Raw genomic sequence first — 17,827 nt, forward strand, 5'->3', positions numbered from 1 at the left:
CTGATATACCTAAAAAAAAATGCTATTACTTTGAGTCTTTGGCTAACTGTTCCTCAAATTCTTTTTTCGCCTTCTTAATTGTGTTTTTACACTTCATTTGCCAGTGTCTACGCTCCTTTCTATTGTCCTCACTAGGATTTAACTTCCACTTTTTAAAGGATACCTTTTTGCCTCTCACTGGTTCTTCTACTTTGCTGTTTAACCACAGTGGCTCTTTTTTGGTTCTCTTACTATGTTTTTTAATTTGGGGTATACATTTAAGTTGAGCTTCTCTTATAGTGTCTTTAAAAAGTTTCCATGCAGCTTGCAGAGATTTCACTTTTGGCGCTGTACCCTTTAATTTCTGTTTAACTAACCCTCTCATTTTTGTGTAGTTCCCCTTTCTGAAATTAAATGGTACAGTATTGGGCCGCTGTGGTGTTTTTCCTGCCATAGGGATATTAAATTTAATTACCAGTATATTATGGTCACTATTACCAAGAAGTCCAGCTATATTCACCGTGTATAACATCATATGTAACATGCTTTGCTATTGTTCACACAACAGTATAAGATAAGGACAGAATAACAGCATTTAACTCTGGATTACTTTACTTTTATTGGTTTAAAACTGCAAGCTTAGGGTTCTTTTTGTAGACCATGCATATGGAAGTTTAATGGGGATCTGATAAACAGATTCGGACATGCTGTACCGGAATTTTACATTGAAAACAACAATAGGGTATCTTTTGTATCTCAATATATTTACTGCATAAAAACATACAGGTTCGCAGAAACTGCTGTTCAGCTGCTAACTGCAATCCTCATCCTCTCCTACAATGAAAAGGTATAGCTTTTGTATCCAGCAGTAATTTTATTAGCAGTGAAGCTACTGCAGCAGGAAGATTACCATGAGAATTACAATATGGTATATCAGAGGCCCTCTACAGTTGGTCCGCCGTACGGAACTAAGTATAATATTCTCACAATAATCACCTTCTCTGTTGTGATTTATTGCCAAAGTATTATATTAGCACCTGAATCACTAACTATCCAAATAACATTTCTATTTGTCAGGAATGCTATACGTACTTCAAAATCACATAGCAGATCCTGAAAGGCAGTTGAATTTGGAATAATGGAGGTTTCATGCCCACTATCCACAGTTCCCACCAAGGAAAAGGTCAAATGTAGTATATGGCTGTTCAAAAGGGGGCGTTTCTTCTTCAGCAACATTGCCAATAACTGGGGAAAAAAATTAGCAGCACATGAACATTCTTTCTACATCATTGTTCTGGTCAATAGTCCATATTACAAACATTTTGCACACAAAGAAAATATGAATCTTATCAAAGCAAAATGGAACCAGCAAAGAAATGTGGACATAGTAAATCCACTTTAACAAAAGGGAGCTTTTATAAAATGTAGAACCAATACATTTCCTTTAATCTTGTAAGCTTGAAGGGTGTGATGAAAAAGCAGGAAGATGGAATTAGGATCAACTGGAAAAAGGCAAGAATGTTGAGCTGGAGGGATATTTTGCTGCTCTTAAACTATCCAATATTCTTTGCCACTGGCTGGGGCACACATCTAGCACTGCACTGAATTTGCACTGCTATAACTAGTACCACATCAGACAAAAGGATTGTCCAAAAACATTAATGTAATATGGCAAGTGAAAGGCTGTTAAATGGCCAACGCAAGGAGGGCTTTTCAAATCTGAAGTCTGAAAATTAGAAAGGGAATATTAGGGGATTCAAAGGCAAGTTACAGAAGTGCTTTATATCCAAAATCTGAACAGTGCTGAATTCTAACTTTTAATGACCCTAATCTAGTAATTCCATAAAACTGAACATATGCTTTTTCTGGTCCTAGGATTGCCATTTAAAAAAAAAAGAAAAAAGTATCTATGAATTATGGTTTTTTATTAATCCCCAGAAAACACTAGGTCAGAACACCAATAGACACTATTTATATCCTAGAAGTTTTTAAAAACATAAAGGCAGATTTGATGATTATTATGCAATCAATAGCTCTAAAGCCTTGACATTCTGGGTGTTCTTGTGGAATGAGCTCTTACCCCATAAGAGAGGAAAACTAGATAGCTGACAGAGCAAAATCCAGTCCAAGATTATTTCGAGATTCTTTAGAGGATACAGCTTGACTCGTGACCCTTTCTGCTGTGTCAACAAATAGTCTATGGGACTTTCTGATTGTTTTTGTTCTCTGCAGTTAAAAGGCTAAGGCTCACCCAACGTCGAAGGAATGGAGCCTCCTTTCTTCTGAGGATGTGAGAGGTTTTGGGAAGAACACAGGTAAGGAGATAGTCTGGTTCCAGTGAAACTCAGACTACTCTGGGGGTGAATTTAGGGTGCAAACATAATGAAACCTTGTCCTTATGGAATACAGTGTAAAGAGCATCCATCATCAGCACCCCAAGCTCACCAACTCTCTTGACTGAGGTGATGGCCATGAGGAATGCGACCTTCATGGATAAGAGAGACATGAAGCAAGAAGCTAATGGTTCAAAAGGAGGCTTAGTGAGTACTGAGAGAACAAGGTTCAAGCCTCATTAAGAAGCAGCCTTTTTTATAGGCAGAAATTTACTGATTAGGCCTTTCCGGAATCTGCTATTCAGAGGGCGTGCGAAGATCTAATAGCCCTATGAAGGCACATGGTATACACTGATTGCCGCCAAGGGGACCCATAAGGAACTGACAGACAAACCTGCTGTTTTCAAGGAAAGAATATAGTCCAGAATGAGAAGAATATCTGTGGTTTCTGGAAAAGTGCACCTAGAAAGAGAAACGCTTGCACTTGGCTAGGTTGCAATTCCTAGTGGAATCCTTCCATTAGAAAGGATATTCTGTACACTATGAGAACATGATTGCTTTAAGGACAATCCCCATCCAAAAAACAGGCTCAGATGTAGTAGCCATGGATTTGGATGCCTGATCTTGCTATTCCTGAGTCAGAAGATTGGGAAACGTAAAAATGATGATCAGTGCCTGAGATGACATGTGTAGGAGATTCGGGTATCAAAGCTATCCGGTCCTCCTGAATCATGCACAAAACTTGAAGCAGGAGTGGAAATGGAGGGAAGACATAGTTCCGATGATCTGACCATGGAAGAAGTAGAGCATCACCCTGTGAATGGTGACCCAGCGCTCTTCCGGAACAGAGTATGTTGCCCTTACTGTTTGTTTGGGAGGTGAACAGATCTCTGGTGGAGGAATCCCATAGGTTGAAAATATTTTTCACCACAGAGTTGTGAAGCTCCCACTCACGATCAACTGCAAAGCGTCTGCTGAGAGAGTCTGCTAGCACATTATGATTTCACTATGGTGCTCATGGACTGTCAGGTTGGCAAGCACACAGTTTGAAGCCACATTTGTAGACAATGAAGGGGGAGTGCTTCAAACTCTTGGCAAGTAAGCTCTTAGCATGATGGCATTTAAGGATGCCCCAATGACGTCCAAGACCTTATTTATATTATTCAACTGATAGTAAGGCAAGCTTAAAAACAGCAATTGATACTAAATATAAAGCAATTTTTAAATGCATTGAAATGTAAGTGTGCCGAGGTACCACAGAAATTCAATCTACCTGGTCTGCTATGTCTGACTTCTTACATACCTGATAACCTTTGATTCTTTCCATTTCTTTGCTGGCTAGTGGGTTGCTCTTTACGACACACACCAAGGCCTTCACAGCTGCATATAGTCCTTCTACATCTGATGCCATGGCTACCAAACCCAGAATAGCAGCAGCTCCTCCAATGTATTGTAATGTAGTGGCAACAGGCTTTGGGACAAATGTTCTTACTCCTACGCATAAGGTGGTAAAGATAAAATAATTAAAACCTACCTCGCTTTTTGTACAGGAATCATAAAAATTACAAGACAGACATATTTTACTATCAGTTTCATTAAAACAAAAATAAAGTTGATAAATTCTATTAAGCTCATAAAAAGGAAGAAGAAGAGTATGTTTATTTAATTGGCTTAATGAAAGCACAGATATTGTGGAAAGTAATTCTGATGTTTATATTTTTGAAATGGCAGAAATTAAACAAATAAAACACGTTAATAAAATAAATGACACGATTAATACAATAACATAATGTAGACAATCTTATTTGATGGATACTTAATCATATCCACCTTCTAAACCTTTGTTCTTATATACTGTAAATAAAAAATATTTACTGCAGTAAACACACATTAACATCAAATGATCTCACCCAAATATCCTATCAGAGCTGCTCCAATGGTACGTGCAGGTCCATTCAGATGTCCTGCTGAGTTGTGCAGTAGCTTCACTGGTGTGGCATTTTCATGAGAAGAAACAGCCAGCTGAATAAAATACCATGAAAAAGAGCATTGAGTCAGAGACTTTAGCTGTTGTTGAAAATGATGTCGTGTCTCTACAACAGTATCCTGCAACATTCCAGGCAAACCTTAGGGAATTAAGTTAAACCTTTTTGAATTATGTTTAATATCTTTGAGGGCCCATCATATTGGAAATGAAAATGTTTGTATACTATTGTGGGATTGTATGGAACTTCTTTAAGAGCAGGAAGGATTAATGAAATCTTTGGGAGATATTAGGTATCTTAAACGATTTTTGGGGACACTATGTGTGAACTGGATTTCCTAGGAAATAGTTAGGAATGAGAGGAATGCAACTGGTCTACTTCAAAATCCATCCTTTTAAAGCCATGCCCTGAGGGAAAAACAAAAACAAAACAAAACAACTATTGTTTACTGATTACCTGCTCCTGGAAACTCCAGATCAAGCACCCCTGAACTATATAAAGATTGGAAAACTAACTTTTTGTGTGTGCCAGTTCTCAGCTGAAACTGTTTTGAATTTGCGAAACATAACAGATCCCTTTGAGGGGGTCTGAAGGACTCCCCTGCCAGAACCCACATTGGAGACACTGGGAGCAGGCGGGCGGAATCTCTGGTAAATTTATTAGCATGTATGTAGGTTCTTTTATTGTTTTTAATAAGTTTTCTCTGTACTGTTTATACCCTAAGAATAAATATGTCTGCATAGAAAGTCTTGTGTGATACTTTGTAACTGTGGTCAATTACACTGTGTACCATCCCTGAAAGGAGAAGCAAGCAGGCCTGTTTACACACATGGTCTTTTGCCGTGAAGCCAGGGAACTGTGCAACCTGGAAATGTTACAGTCAGAAGACACACATACACAGATCTCCTTCCAAGAAAGGCAACAGCTGGGGACCTGGATCCTAAGAGCAGGTGTCCTTCTTAGACTACAGAGGGGCAATACAGGTGCAGCTGCCCTGAACTGTGACAGATGTGACAATTTCTCTCTCTTTCTCATGGTACAGAATGGATAAGGTTTAAAAATAAAATTAACTTTCAAGGAACCCAAAGAGGCCATTGAGATAACTTATCACATAAGTTGGACGAAACCTAGGATTTCCACTGACCCTAATTTCTATGAAAGGAATTACAACACTTAGAAATGGTGATCCCATAACTAATCAATTCAGTGACAATTATATTAGCTAAGAACATCATTTGTTAGACTGATTATCAACTTCACAAATCAAAGTAAAAATTAGAGACATAATATTGCTCCAAGTAAAGGAAATTAGTCAAAATAGCATTAACTTAGAACCTTCAAACATTTATGGACATGAGGGTTAGCGGAAGAACACACATTTGCACATTCAGAAGATCGGGCCATTAGTAAAGTTTACTTCCATTACTATCAATTTTGTTGTTCTACAGTATGGCCTTAAATATTTTCATTGGGAATTACAACAAGCATCTGCAATAAAGGGAAAAAAGAAATAAAACAGTCATTAGTAATTCTAATGGAGAGGATCATCTAAGAGCATCATCCCATAAAATGGTGCAATGCAGTTTAAAAAATTTATCTAAGAGAAAAATGAACACAGAACATTTTTAGTAAGTAGGACCCAGATCCACAAAGGTATATAAACACCTAACTTCCATAGATTTCAATAGAAATTAAGAGTCTAAATACCTTCGTGAATTTGGGCCTAGGTGATGGCTATCACAGCAGTGTAGAGCCCAAATGTCAGACAGAATTAAAAACAAAAATTAACAGTGAAAATATGTAGAATTATAAGTCTGAGACCATTTTTAATCTAGCAAATTTCTGAAGTTAATACCATGTGTTTTCTAACATACCTGTTTGGCAATAGCTTTACTATCCAATTTGTTGTAAACTTTCCTTATTCTTGCCACTGTAAGTGAAGAAACTGAGAGTGCATATAAACCAAAAGAGACTTTCTCCTCTGGTACCAAAGATACTGGAGATGGGCTGACTCCTTCCGATTTAGAATCTTTACCTTTAAGATAAGAAAAACTTATTTTAAAACTGGAACTGTTTTTCTGTAGAGTAAATTTTAAAAGTAAAATTTCAGTACACTTTACACTAGAGAAAGGCCTCCAGAATAAATTCAGTGGCTCTGAATAACCCTTCTAAAGATAGACTCACTCATAGACTCATAGACTCTAGGACTGGAAGGGACCTCGAGAGGTCATCGAGTCCAGTCCCCTGCCCTCATGGCAGGACCAAATACTGTCTAGACCATCCCTAATAGACATTTATCTAACCTACTCTTAAATATCTCCAGAGATGGAGATTCCACAACTTCCCTAGGCAATCTATTCCAGTGTTTAACTACCCTGACAGTTAGGAACTTTTTCCTAATGTCCAACCTAAATCTCCCTTGCTGCAGTTTAAGCCCATTGCTTCTTGTGAACATCAAACAGATAGAGTGAACATCAAACAGCACTGTGTACAGTATAAGCCTATATACAAGGCATAGAACTTGTGTAACATGCTCCTATTTTTAGAAACAGCAATAAGTTTATTTTCCTTCCTATTTAAAGGTAAATTATATTCATTCTTAATGGCCAGTTTGCTGTCTGTGATTGACAGCACAAATTCTTGTCTTCCCCCTCCTCATTCATTCAAGATGGGCAACAAAGTCAGGCTGTTTCCCTCACTTCTTTCTGACCAGAAAGAGAGCTGTTAAGACCACCTCATTTACCTTGCTAAGAAGACAAGTCTGTTACCAAAGCCTGGTCTTAGAAAATTCACTAGGATGGGAATATGCACTGCTGTGATCAAGCCATGGAAACCAAATTAGCCGGTAAACAGCAATATTATTTGCCTTTCTGTGGCTTGGTTTGCGACAACCTGACAATAAAAACTTTGCTAAGAGTAATACTCCAGGAAAGGGGAATGAGATCCAAGGCTGAATTAGAAAGGAGTCAAAGGAGAATGAGATTCAAGGCTGAATTAGAAGAGGGATCTGAAGCCCCAGAGGAAGTCAGAAAGGCAAAGAGAATCCACTGCCCTGGAAGGGGACACTTCTCACAAAGTTCTGCTCCACCCCTCCGGGAAGAGCTGCACCTGCAGTGATTAGTGAAAAAGTGCAGTGCAAATCTTGTTCACTTAATGTCTCCTCTCTCTGGGTCAGCAAGTGTCTATGGCTCCAGTGGAGCAGGCTCTAAAACTCACTTGACAGGGAATTCCTGTGGTTCTCCTAAGCCTCCTGGATACCAGATTTGATCCTTCGTTCATAACATATTTTGATGCCTGGGGGTCTTTCCTTTAACCCATCAAGACAATGAATGGAAGACTATTCCTTCAAGATTTCTAATCTAGGTATATCTAGAGAACTCTTCTGGGGTCCAGACTGTGCCAGGTTTTTCTCCTTATGGCTTAAGACTGGGACCGAAACTTAGAAAGAAGGCATCCTGGTTAACTGAAAGAGGGACAAGACTTTTGGCAAAATATATGATGAGGGCAAATGACCTAGAGAGACCAGTTTCTCTCTCTGAAAGACCCAACACAGAGGATTGCAGGAAAACAGAGAGCTATCCTATTCTCCTAGGTAAGGGATTTGGTCTCCAACAACTACTCTCGGGGAGAAAAATGCAAATCTGCCAGCAAGGAGGCTTGAAGGCAGTTTTACACATGTTCAGACTACGCAGAGACACTGGGAAGTTTACCAGATTGACAGCAAAAAAGACACCTACCCTTCAGGGAAATCTGATACCAAGGAAGAAGGCCCCACAGTTGTACCATCTACCAAACCCCTTACAGTGCTTAGCACAGCACACAGTAAAGGAACAAGTGGCTAGGCCTTTGACAAGAACATTCTAGCCTGCCTAGCCAGAAAGAAAAAATTTTTTTGCCTTCCATCACATGGAAAAACTCAGCTTATTCAGGAAGAATGTGGAAGTGGTCACCTTTTCATGGGTGCAGTACAACCTAAAACACCCCCAATGAAGAAGCTCAGCTTCAGTGAGTCAGGAGAAAAGGCTCAGGAGTACTGGGTCTGAGTCATCATTGGACCCTACTGAATAAGGTCTTTGCATAAGTACATAGGGCTCTTTACTTCTTGCACCACTAGGTGCATGTGCCAACCCTGCCTTGGTCATTTTTGGCAATTAGGTTTTAAGAAGTCTTGTGCTGAGCAGTTTTCATTAGGATTCACCACAGCAGCAGGAGGACAGTAATCTAGAGAAAAGATTAATGGAATAGAAAATGGGTCCAGAGCTAGAGTTATTAGGTCTGGATACCTGCTGCCAGAAAAAGGAGCACTTGATACTGAATTTTGTTGTGAACAGTTCTCTAACAAGGATTCCTCAAATCTTGGGAGCTGGTTGGAAGGCCTCTAAGATAAGCTTCTTTCCTCTTTGTGAGTGATAGTTTTTTCCTTCTCAGCTCCAGACACCACTTCAAATGCTGTCTCTCTCTGCTGCAACTTTTGGGACAGCCTTTGGCATCATGGGAAAGATTCTTTCATCCTTCAGGCAAGCTCTGTGGTTAGTTTTTTCTGTCACAGCTCATTTCACCCACTGCCTCACTCCTCTGAGATAATGGAGGTTTTTCTCAGTGACAGTAGAAAAATGTTACAGTCCCTGTGGGAAAAAGCTACTGTAAGAAGCTATACGCTTTATTTTTTTTTGTTTGTTTTTTTCTTTTTCCCTTTAGCCTTTTGTGCTTGAGAGTTCTGTAACTATCAGAGGTAGCCACGGAAATTTCCTTCCTGCATGTTGCTTTCAGTGAGACAGGAATCTAAATGCAGAGGCAAAAGGAGTTCTACAAAGTAGGAAAATCCTGGATAATTGCTGTTCATCATCCTGTCAGAGCAAACGAGGAGGAACCCACTGTCTGTGAAACATGTTGAATAGCTCTCTCTGGAACAGCTCAATCACCACACCATCACCATATTCCATTTCCAAAAAGAACTCTCAAAAAATGGTTACAATACTAATGTAACCATTGCTCTCCTTTGTTTGCAATAAACCCTTAATAATTGTTTGTGCACTACATTTTGTCCAGTGTAATTTTATTCTCAGTTGAGCTATGTTTAGGCACTATAAGCAATTACATTTCAATATAGCTTTGTTTAAATCAGTGGATCAATGAGAAGAATTACAATATTATATATTGATGCTGGAGACCAAGAATTTATTCACAGTCCATATGTTAAAATAGTAATTATGAGATAATTCTGAGCTCTTAAGAGTTTGGTTCATAGTAATATCTTTTCCTACGAGTTGCTGGGCCCTCACTTTTCTCAAACAGTAAGTAAATAGGCTTCCATTGTTCACAGGGTAGATTCAGAATTAAAAAAGATCCAAAAAGATAATCCTCTCTAAAATCATTTACAACAAATTTATTTGTACTTACATGGGATGTACACTGCTTGAAAGCTTCCAACATAATTTGGTCCCAGCTCATAAATGGTGCTAACACTTGAAAGAGGCAAGACTTCCTCTAAGAAATGTGTTGGTCCCAGACGCCAAACCAAGGAGGAGATCTGGCGTTGGGCAGGTGGTGTGCCAGTATAGGCATAAACTGTGCTCACTACTGGTGGATTAGCAGAACCTGACCCGCCTGGGCTACTGTGAACATAGTGAAGCTGTAAAAGAGAAACAAGCGACAAAGCTGTTAGGAGGCGTACAAAGCTATCACAAAAAAACTTGGAAATTTAGAATGTGTTTCATGTGTTCAAATATATATGTAAAACATTAACTAGTTAATCCTGACAACATTTCTCTTGAGATAATTGTGCCTATGCTGCTAAAGGGAAATTGAAACACAGAAGTTAAGTAACTTGCACAAGATTACGGACTTTGCGGCACATCCAGGCTCAGTGGCGCTGGAACATTTTTTATAGTGGGGATGCTGAAAGCCTGCGAAACCGCAAAGCCCTCTGCTTACTTCGCACCTGCCTTTACGTCTGTCCGCAGCCCCCCAGCCCTCTAGAACTGGGGCTGGGAGCAGGGCCATGGCTCCAGGAGAGGGGGAATCAGACAGGGGTAAGGGGGCCAAGGCTGGGACCACAGCTGGGACAGATGTAGAGCCCCAGGCATGGGGATGGCGGGAGCAGAGCCCTGGGGCCGGCAGGAGCTGAGCCCCATGTAAAACCTGGGCGTTCTGCGGCACTCCCCCACCCCACCCTGTTCCCGCACCTATCACCATGATTCCAAACCTATCAATAATGAATGATGGCCCCCATTGTTGTTACAAAGCACATAACAGATTTTGTTTTTTACCTCTTTCCTTTTAATAATAGTAGGACTGAATCAACATTGTGTAATGAAGGAGGATGTTTGTAGAACATTTGTTACAGATAGTGCGTGTAAGGAATGATGCAGGGAACTTAGAAAAAGTCTTTTCTATTTGGAAGCAATGACGCTCCATCACCATGGGTACAAGTAAAATACATCAGTATGATGTAAAAGAATATATAGCAAGCCTAGTGGAACAACACAAAGTTAAAATGCAAAGTTTTTACTCCACCTTCACAGTATTAACAAGCAATCCATCAATGTAAAGTGCAGCTGTACTGTTCTTCAGCATGCCTTTACTCATCACTAGAACGAGATGATGCCACTGGCCTTCCACTATGAGATCACCACAGCGAAATCGAGCACAACAAGGAAGAATCTCATAGAAGGATGCTTCTTCACTGAAGTCATCAACTAAAAGGAATATTAATGGGAAATGGTGGCGATCATAACAGTCTACTCCTCTATTTCCTTAGGACTTTACATTAAAATATTATAAATCAATAAATTAAGGTTGACATTTCAGAAAACAAATACATTTGAAGGCAACCAAAAACCCAATAAAAAGTTACATGATCTGAGTAAATTATCAAATATTGCTTTACTTTCAATTAAAATGAAAGTGAACACAGAATTTTTCAAGTTTACTTTATTGAGCATGTATTTTCAGAGTCTGATAATATGAATTCCCTTACAGAGTTGCAGAAAGAGAAACTGGTATAGCATTATTAGTTTTAACAGTTTCCACACTTATGTTTCTTTACTTTTTATCCAAGAAAATCCTAAGAGCACAGATTAATTTTTACACTTCATTTCTCTTATTGTTCTTACCTGCTTTGAAATAGTAACTTGAAGCCCTATCTCCTGCAGCAATACTTTTCTTCATTTTCATTGTGGAAGTACATAAGTGACACAAAATGATGTACTATCAAGACTCTAGTACTTTCTATACAAGTACTAAGGGTGGAATTTTCAAAATTGCTCAACATTGTCCCAACTCAAATCCCACTGAAGTCAACAGGAGTTTTACCAATGACTTCAGTGGGAAGAGATGTAGGACAACAATTTTGAAAATCCCACTCTAAATAATCTTATGCAAATTCAGTACAAAGGACCATCATTAAAAACTTTATAAGAGATAGATTAACTAGTGACCAAGTCATATAAAGGTGGGACACAGATGAAGAATTTTCACAAAGTCATAGGGAACTTTGACCTGTGATGCTGGTTCTCTCAGATATGTCGATAATGTTTTGGTGAGGTTTTTTCCCCCCCTTTTTCAATTACTGTACAGAGAAAACGGAACTGCCAAATTAAAAATCTCTCAATTTCGACATACCTTGAAATAACAGTTCAATAATCTTTCATGAGAATAAGAAAGAAAATAATATAAATCAGAACATTGACTAAGGCCACTGGAAAAGTACAGGAAATTTTGTCAAAATTTGTATAGTTTTTGCCTCAATCTAGAAATTGTCTTAAAAACAGACTTCTTTCAAAGCAAATTTACCAAGTAAATAGGAAAATAATAAGTTAGTTGTATCAATTTTATTTAAAACTATTAAATAATTACTTTTACATAACATTTGTTTGGAATTTTAATCAATCTTCAAAATGTGTGTGTAACATAGATGATACTTCTTATCCTCAATTTAAATCTGGGGAGTCAGTGAGTTTAGAATAATTTGCCAAAATTAACACTGCAGTTTAGTGTTTTAGCAGGACCAGAACTATACTGTGCTCTTTCCTAGTTCTTAACTCTTCAAAAAGAACTGCTGATTTCATTTTCAAAACATTTAATGTGCTTTATTTTAACTGAAACATTGCTCATTTTGTGTAACGAGCATTTTAAATTTAATCTTGGAAGACATGAACAATTCCCAACACCCAATTACACTAGCTTCTTATGCAGTCACTGCTCCAAGCTCTATTTTAGACCTGAGGGGGGTAGGCGGGAAGCCCTGAAGATTCACCTACCAGGGAACAACTTAATAGAAACTGAGTTCTCTCAGCCTTCCTTTCATCTTTGTCTATTCAGGCAAAAGAAACCACTCACTTCTCACCTTAGTGACAGCATCTGGGGAAAGCTCTGATTTCCTTACAGATTTCAAGAAAAAGAAGGACAAAACCAGGTGACCCAGAACTAGCTTATAAATACACACTATCTTTTTTCAGACTTGTTTCTCACAAGCCAAACACGTCGGGGTACACAATTCTTGATTACAAAAGGAATCCTCAAGTAAACAGTTCAGTCCAAAATACCATCAACACTTTCAAAACTGGAACCTCCAGCAGGCTTGTAATATCAGTTCTTAGGTACTTATTTCCTTCACACTTTACAACACTAGCCAATCATAAGAAAATAGTAGGGTGACACTTTACCAGAGCAGATTTTCCAAGCCAATTAAAAAACAGTGTTTGTAACCTGTCAGAAAACTTCAGGTCTTTTCTGACAATGCCTTTTCAAATCCAGTACTTCTTGGAAGAGTGAGAAACATACCACTTGAAGCCTGAAATGTTCAAGTTTGGCTTACATGCAGGCAAAAGAAATTATACAGAATTATTAAGATATATTTCTCTCCCAAGAAGAAGAGTCTACAGTCTCATAGACAGAGGTATAACAATACTTGTGTGATTCAAGAATTTTAGAACCCACTGTGTTATGGTTATTAAGTCTTTCATTTTTATTTCTTGAACTTCTGACATTTGTAACAATATGAATATGAAATTAGAGTAAAAAAAAGAAGAATACTAGAAAGTATGATCTGCTCAACTTTTTACAAGTAATTCAGAACATGGAAGTTCTTAATGCATGTAGCTCCAGTATGTCAGATGAAGTGGGCTGTAGCCCACAAAAGCTTATGCTCAAATACATTTGTAAAGTCTCTAAGGTGCAAGAAGTACTCCTGTTCTTCTTGCTGATATAGACTAACACGGCTGCTACTCTGAGAGCTATAAGTTTTAATAACTAGCTGAATTTACTTTTCATCCAGAGTCTGGATTACCTGTTCATATTGTTTCAAGCCCGTTTAAAAGACAATAATATTGTTAGACCTACCCGAAAATAATTAACCCTTTCATAGCATCCGACTTCAGTGATAAAAGGATACCTTTTAACCTACTTTTGAAGCATTAACCTCTACTACATGTTTGAAAGTTGTCCTTTTTAATTTTAATCGTCTCTTCCAGAAGACTAGGAATTTACAAGCATTATTGACTCAATCTTTATATAAGTTCTAAAGAATTCTACATTAACACATATTTAATCTTCTTACTCAAGGCAATTTCTAGTTTTCATGTAAATTAAGTTTGAAATTAGGTTGAAAACTTTCTTTGCAGAATCTTTACACCTTTGTTATTCCCTTACACTTGGTTTAATTAGAATATGTTTTTCAAGATTGGTAAAATTAGAGGAAAATATAATAGCAGCTTCCATATCTAATAATGCTACTTTTAAAAAGTTCTAAGGAGTATCAATACAGACAGCTAACTCTAATTATTCAGATGCCTATCATTATCCTTACACCCCCAGTCACAGACAGTGCATGAGACCACATGCGCTCTGCAGGCACTTCTGCAGAATGATTGTAACATTAAGACTGGAAGTAAATGGTTGATCTCTTCCAAATGGCCAGCAAGCACTGGCACAGCCAAAATGTGCTAAGGTGAAGAGCGTATGTAACCTTTGTATGTCTTGTTAGCTTTTTTGGAGCAATGGTAGTAAAGTTTGCATTTCTGAACCACAGCACAAAGTCTGAAGCAAACGTTAGTTAATTTAGGAGCAGAAAGACTATGAAAAATGGTGAGGTTCTCCTCCCAGAAATCTGTAGCATTGAGGTAGGTGGTCGTTTTATTTACATGCACACACCAACTTCTCAAAAGATACCCTTAAAATTCAGATAGAAATAGAAGTGTGCATTGCATTTAATTTGTTGCATAAGTCATTCAGAGGAAGAAATATTTCAGTGAAAATTCCATCAACTGCAATACCTAGACATCAACTTAACTTTGAAGATATCCTTATACCTCCATAATACTATTAAAAATATGAGAATACAGCACCTCTTACCGTAGTTTTGAAGCAGTTCTTCTTTAGTTGAAACAATTAGTGATCGGTCTTTTGCTGAGAGGATAATGGCAAGGCATACATAGTGCTGCTCTGAAGAGTTTGCTCGTCGCACAACAGTAAATAGTCTGACTGGATGGTTATTAGGAGGTGTACTAAAATGCTCAATGCAAAACCAAGTTGAATAGCTTAAACCAGATGGTGGAGGAAAAAACCTTTCCCCTAAAACAAAAAAACAAAATTTTAATTATAATTGTAGCAGCAATAGCTAAAGTTGCACAAGCATTTCCATTCTGAAGTTCCTTTTGGCAGTTGCTTATAAGCTTTCACTTTCCGGGCTGAAATTTTACAAGTCTGCTCTCTGGCCGAAGGTTTATATATATAAGGAAAGTGAACAGAGCCCACTTTTCCACTTTTAAAAAAAAAAAAAAAAAATACTCCCCCTCCCCCAGTGTCAGTTCTTTGGAAAAAAATAATTGAAATTTGACTGAGTCATAGTCCTTAGGTACTTTCAGTGTCACAGTGAAGTTTGTTTTGTTTTGACTATAATTATTACCAAAAAAAAAAAAAAATCAGAATTCATCCACACGTGGGAAACTTTTAATTATGAGACTTCTGTATAAAAAACAGCATTCTAAAAGGAAAAGGCTGTAGTGTGCTTCAATGAGTATGGAATTTGGTGACTCATGCCTCAAAGGGCCCATCTGTAGGAGCTTTACCTCATTTCATTTGATCTCTTAAAGTTCACATTGAATGAGGCAGTTCTCTAAAGCAAGTCCTGTAATCAGGGAAAACAGGAGAATTTAAGTGCTGTCTGCTAAACAGTTCTATATTATAGATGCGCATTCTTAACTTTGGCACATGCAGTTATCTCCACAGGATTCTTGATTCATTCAGGTTGGACAGTATTCTATCAGTGAATGTTAGGGGTACTTAATGACTAAGACAGGAGTCCTATGAATCTGTTTCCCATTCTGGGCTAATTCTGTTTGTAATTACAATAGCGTACATTGTAGTACATCTAGTGAAATGAAGTCAATGAACTAACTCAATGTAAGCAATGCAGCACAGCAGAATTGAGCCGTAAGTGTATCAACGGTATGATGTACAATGAAGGCCTGCGCTAAATGCCACTGAAGTCAATAGGAGTCTTTCCATTGACTTCAAATGACAATTGGATCAGGGCTCACATGTGATAGAGGTCTACCCCTTAAAAAAGGAAGATCAAAATAATACATGTTGTACCATTTATTCTATTCACTGAATGAGGCTGAGATCCTTTATAAATAACAGTATTGTGATGATGCAACAATGATTATTGTATAAAACAATTTGTATGTGTGTGACCTAAATTACAGCACTTCTTGAGTTCTGGCTGTTTAACACTGCAATCTTAATGTTCTCTTAACATGTCTTCTGAAGGAAGACATTTGACTATGTTGTGTTCATATATACATACACACACACACACACACACACACACACACACACACACACACACACACAAAACAGTACATTTGCATCACACACATTCCTTTTACACAGTTCAACCTTCTGCTGAAAAATCTTTCACTGTAAAACATTACTACATTTTCTATTTCTTTTTGCTGATGCAGTGGAAAGCAACAGAAAGGTATATAAATAAGATACAAGAAGAGCTGTAGACTATTTGAGATGGGCACATATAATACTGCTATCGCTTTGTGGTTAACCGAGCAATACAGCAGTCATAAATAGTACAGAGTCATTAATATATAATATTGTAAACAGCTGTATGTACTTACCAGTTCCAATTCCACTGACTACAGCACCATCAACAAGACCTGTTGTGACAGCATTATTTGTAGGTGCATTGTGGGGAGCCAAACTTGGCAAGAATAGACAGCTGTTAAAACAAATAAAATATCTTTATATTAGTGTTTGTGATAGCCAAATATCAAGGCAATTTTCCAATCTCTACTTTATAAGTAAAAAAACCTAACCTGGAAAAAGATGCTGTAACATGCCCACACTGTACTAGAATTCACTTGCTTACATAGAGAATTCAAAAAATGTATTACCCCTTAATTTTCTTTCCAGGACTGAACTCTCCTCAAGACACTTTGTCAGTGTCTGTCCTACTGTAGCTACCAGAGGCCATTGACAGTTGTCCATGAAGCTCTAGGGCCTCTGTCCAATGGCCACTTTACACCGATACTGCAGTCAGTCATAACTCACCCCAGACATTAGGACTGGTGTAATTTGTGTTGGGAGCTGTGTCAGCTAAAGAATCAGAAAGATTCAGGGTCTCACCCTAAATTCTTATTAGATTTAATATAAACAACTTCAACACCCTTATTTTATTAAATTCCACTATATCCACCCAAACAACTTACACTGTATATGGCAGATACCTGGAGCACCTCTGTGCCAAAGTATATTTCTGCAGGGAAGTGAAAGTCAAGTCTATAGGCCTTTAAAAAGAAGTATTAATGGATGAACAGATAGCAGTTTTACAGATTTCCTCTGTGGTGGCTGATGACATTTCTCAGGATGCCACTATGGAATGTGTTGAGTGTTCCCTGATCCTTTAAAGTAATCAGTTTATCTACAGATAAGTATTCTTTAGAGAGGCACCTGGCTAACGAGCTGTGGAGGATTTATATACCTTCAGGCCCAAGTATTTAGGAGGGTAGGAAAGGAATAAAGTGTTTTCCTGGACTGGCAAGTTTTGACAAAATGTATTTCCACTGCTCTTCCCACATCTAGGATGCGCTGTGTTTCTTCTTTCAATTGCTGAGGCCTTGGGCAAACCGAGGGAAGACTGATTACCTCCGAAATAAGGAAGAGTTTATACTGTGGTGACAAATAACTTTGGAGTCCAAATAGCTACTGTGTCCTCATGTAAGACTGAAGGGAAGATAGAACTACCTTGCTGGTTGAGATGGTCATGCTGCCCTAAGAAACCTTCAATATAATGAGGTCACCTAGGAGAGAGACAAGCCAAGCCTGCATGTATGGCACTGCCTATCTTAAAGGCCAGCAATATGACGGAAGGTGGGTGGTAGTCTTAAGCCAGGTCTAAACAGTTTGGTGAAGAATACAGAAAAGCTGGAATACTTGTTCTTTTGTTGTGGTGATCATTTTGATATTAGTAAGAGAATTGTGCCAGAACAGTTGCATATGTTGAGGCCAGGAAAG

At 38.1% G+C, this 17,827-nt stretch overlaps 1 protein-coding gene across 4 annotated transcripts in view; it reads right to left on the reverse strand.

The window, feature by feature from the left end:
* Positions 1 to 17,827, reverse strand: part of WDFY3 (WD repeat and FYVE domain containing 3) — a 313,760-nt gene that overhangs the window by 111,746 nt on the left and 184,187 nt on the right. For all 4 annotated transcript variants that reach the window (XM_050945097.1, XM_050945098.1, XM_050945096.1 and 1 more), the window contains 8 exons: positions 16,432 to 16,532; positions 14,651 to 14,869; positions 10,814 to 10,995; positions 9,698 to 9,929; positions 6,172 to 6,332; positions 4,223 to 4,334; positions 3,616 to 3,806; positions 1,072 to 1,224 (listed from right to left, as the gene is read on the reverse strand). In XM_050945097.1, coding sequence (XP_050801054.1) covers positions 1,072 to 1,224; positions 3,616 to 3,806; positions 4,223 to 4,334; positions 6,172 to 6,332; positions 9,698 to 9,929; positions 10,814 to 10,995; positions 14,651 to 14,869; positions 16,432 to 16,532 — 1,351 coding nt within the window. The remainder of the gene's footprint in view (positions 1 to 1,071; positions 1,225 to 3,615; positions 3,807 to 4,222; positions 4,335 to 6,171; positions 6,333 to 9,697; positions 9,930 to 10,813; positions 10,996 to 14,650; positions 14,870 to 16,431; positions 16,533 to 17,827) is intronic.

The sequence above is a fragment of the Gopherus flavomarginatus genome, chromosome 3 (genome assembly GCF_025201925.1).
Source record: "Gopherus flavomarginatus isolate rGopFla2 chromosome 3, rGopFla2.mat.asm, whole genome shotgun sequence".
NCBI classification, from domain to species: domain Eukaryota; kingdom Metazoa; phylum Chordata; order Testudines; family Testudinidae; genus Gopherus; species Gopherus flavomarginatus.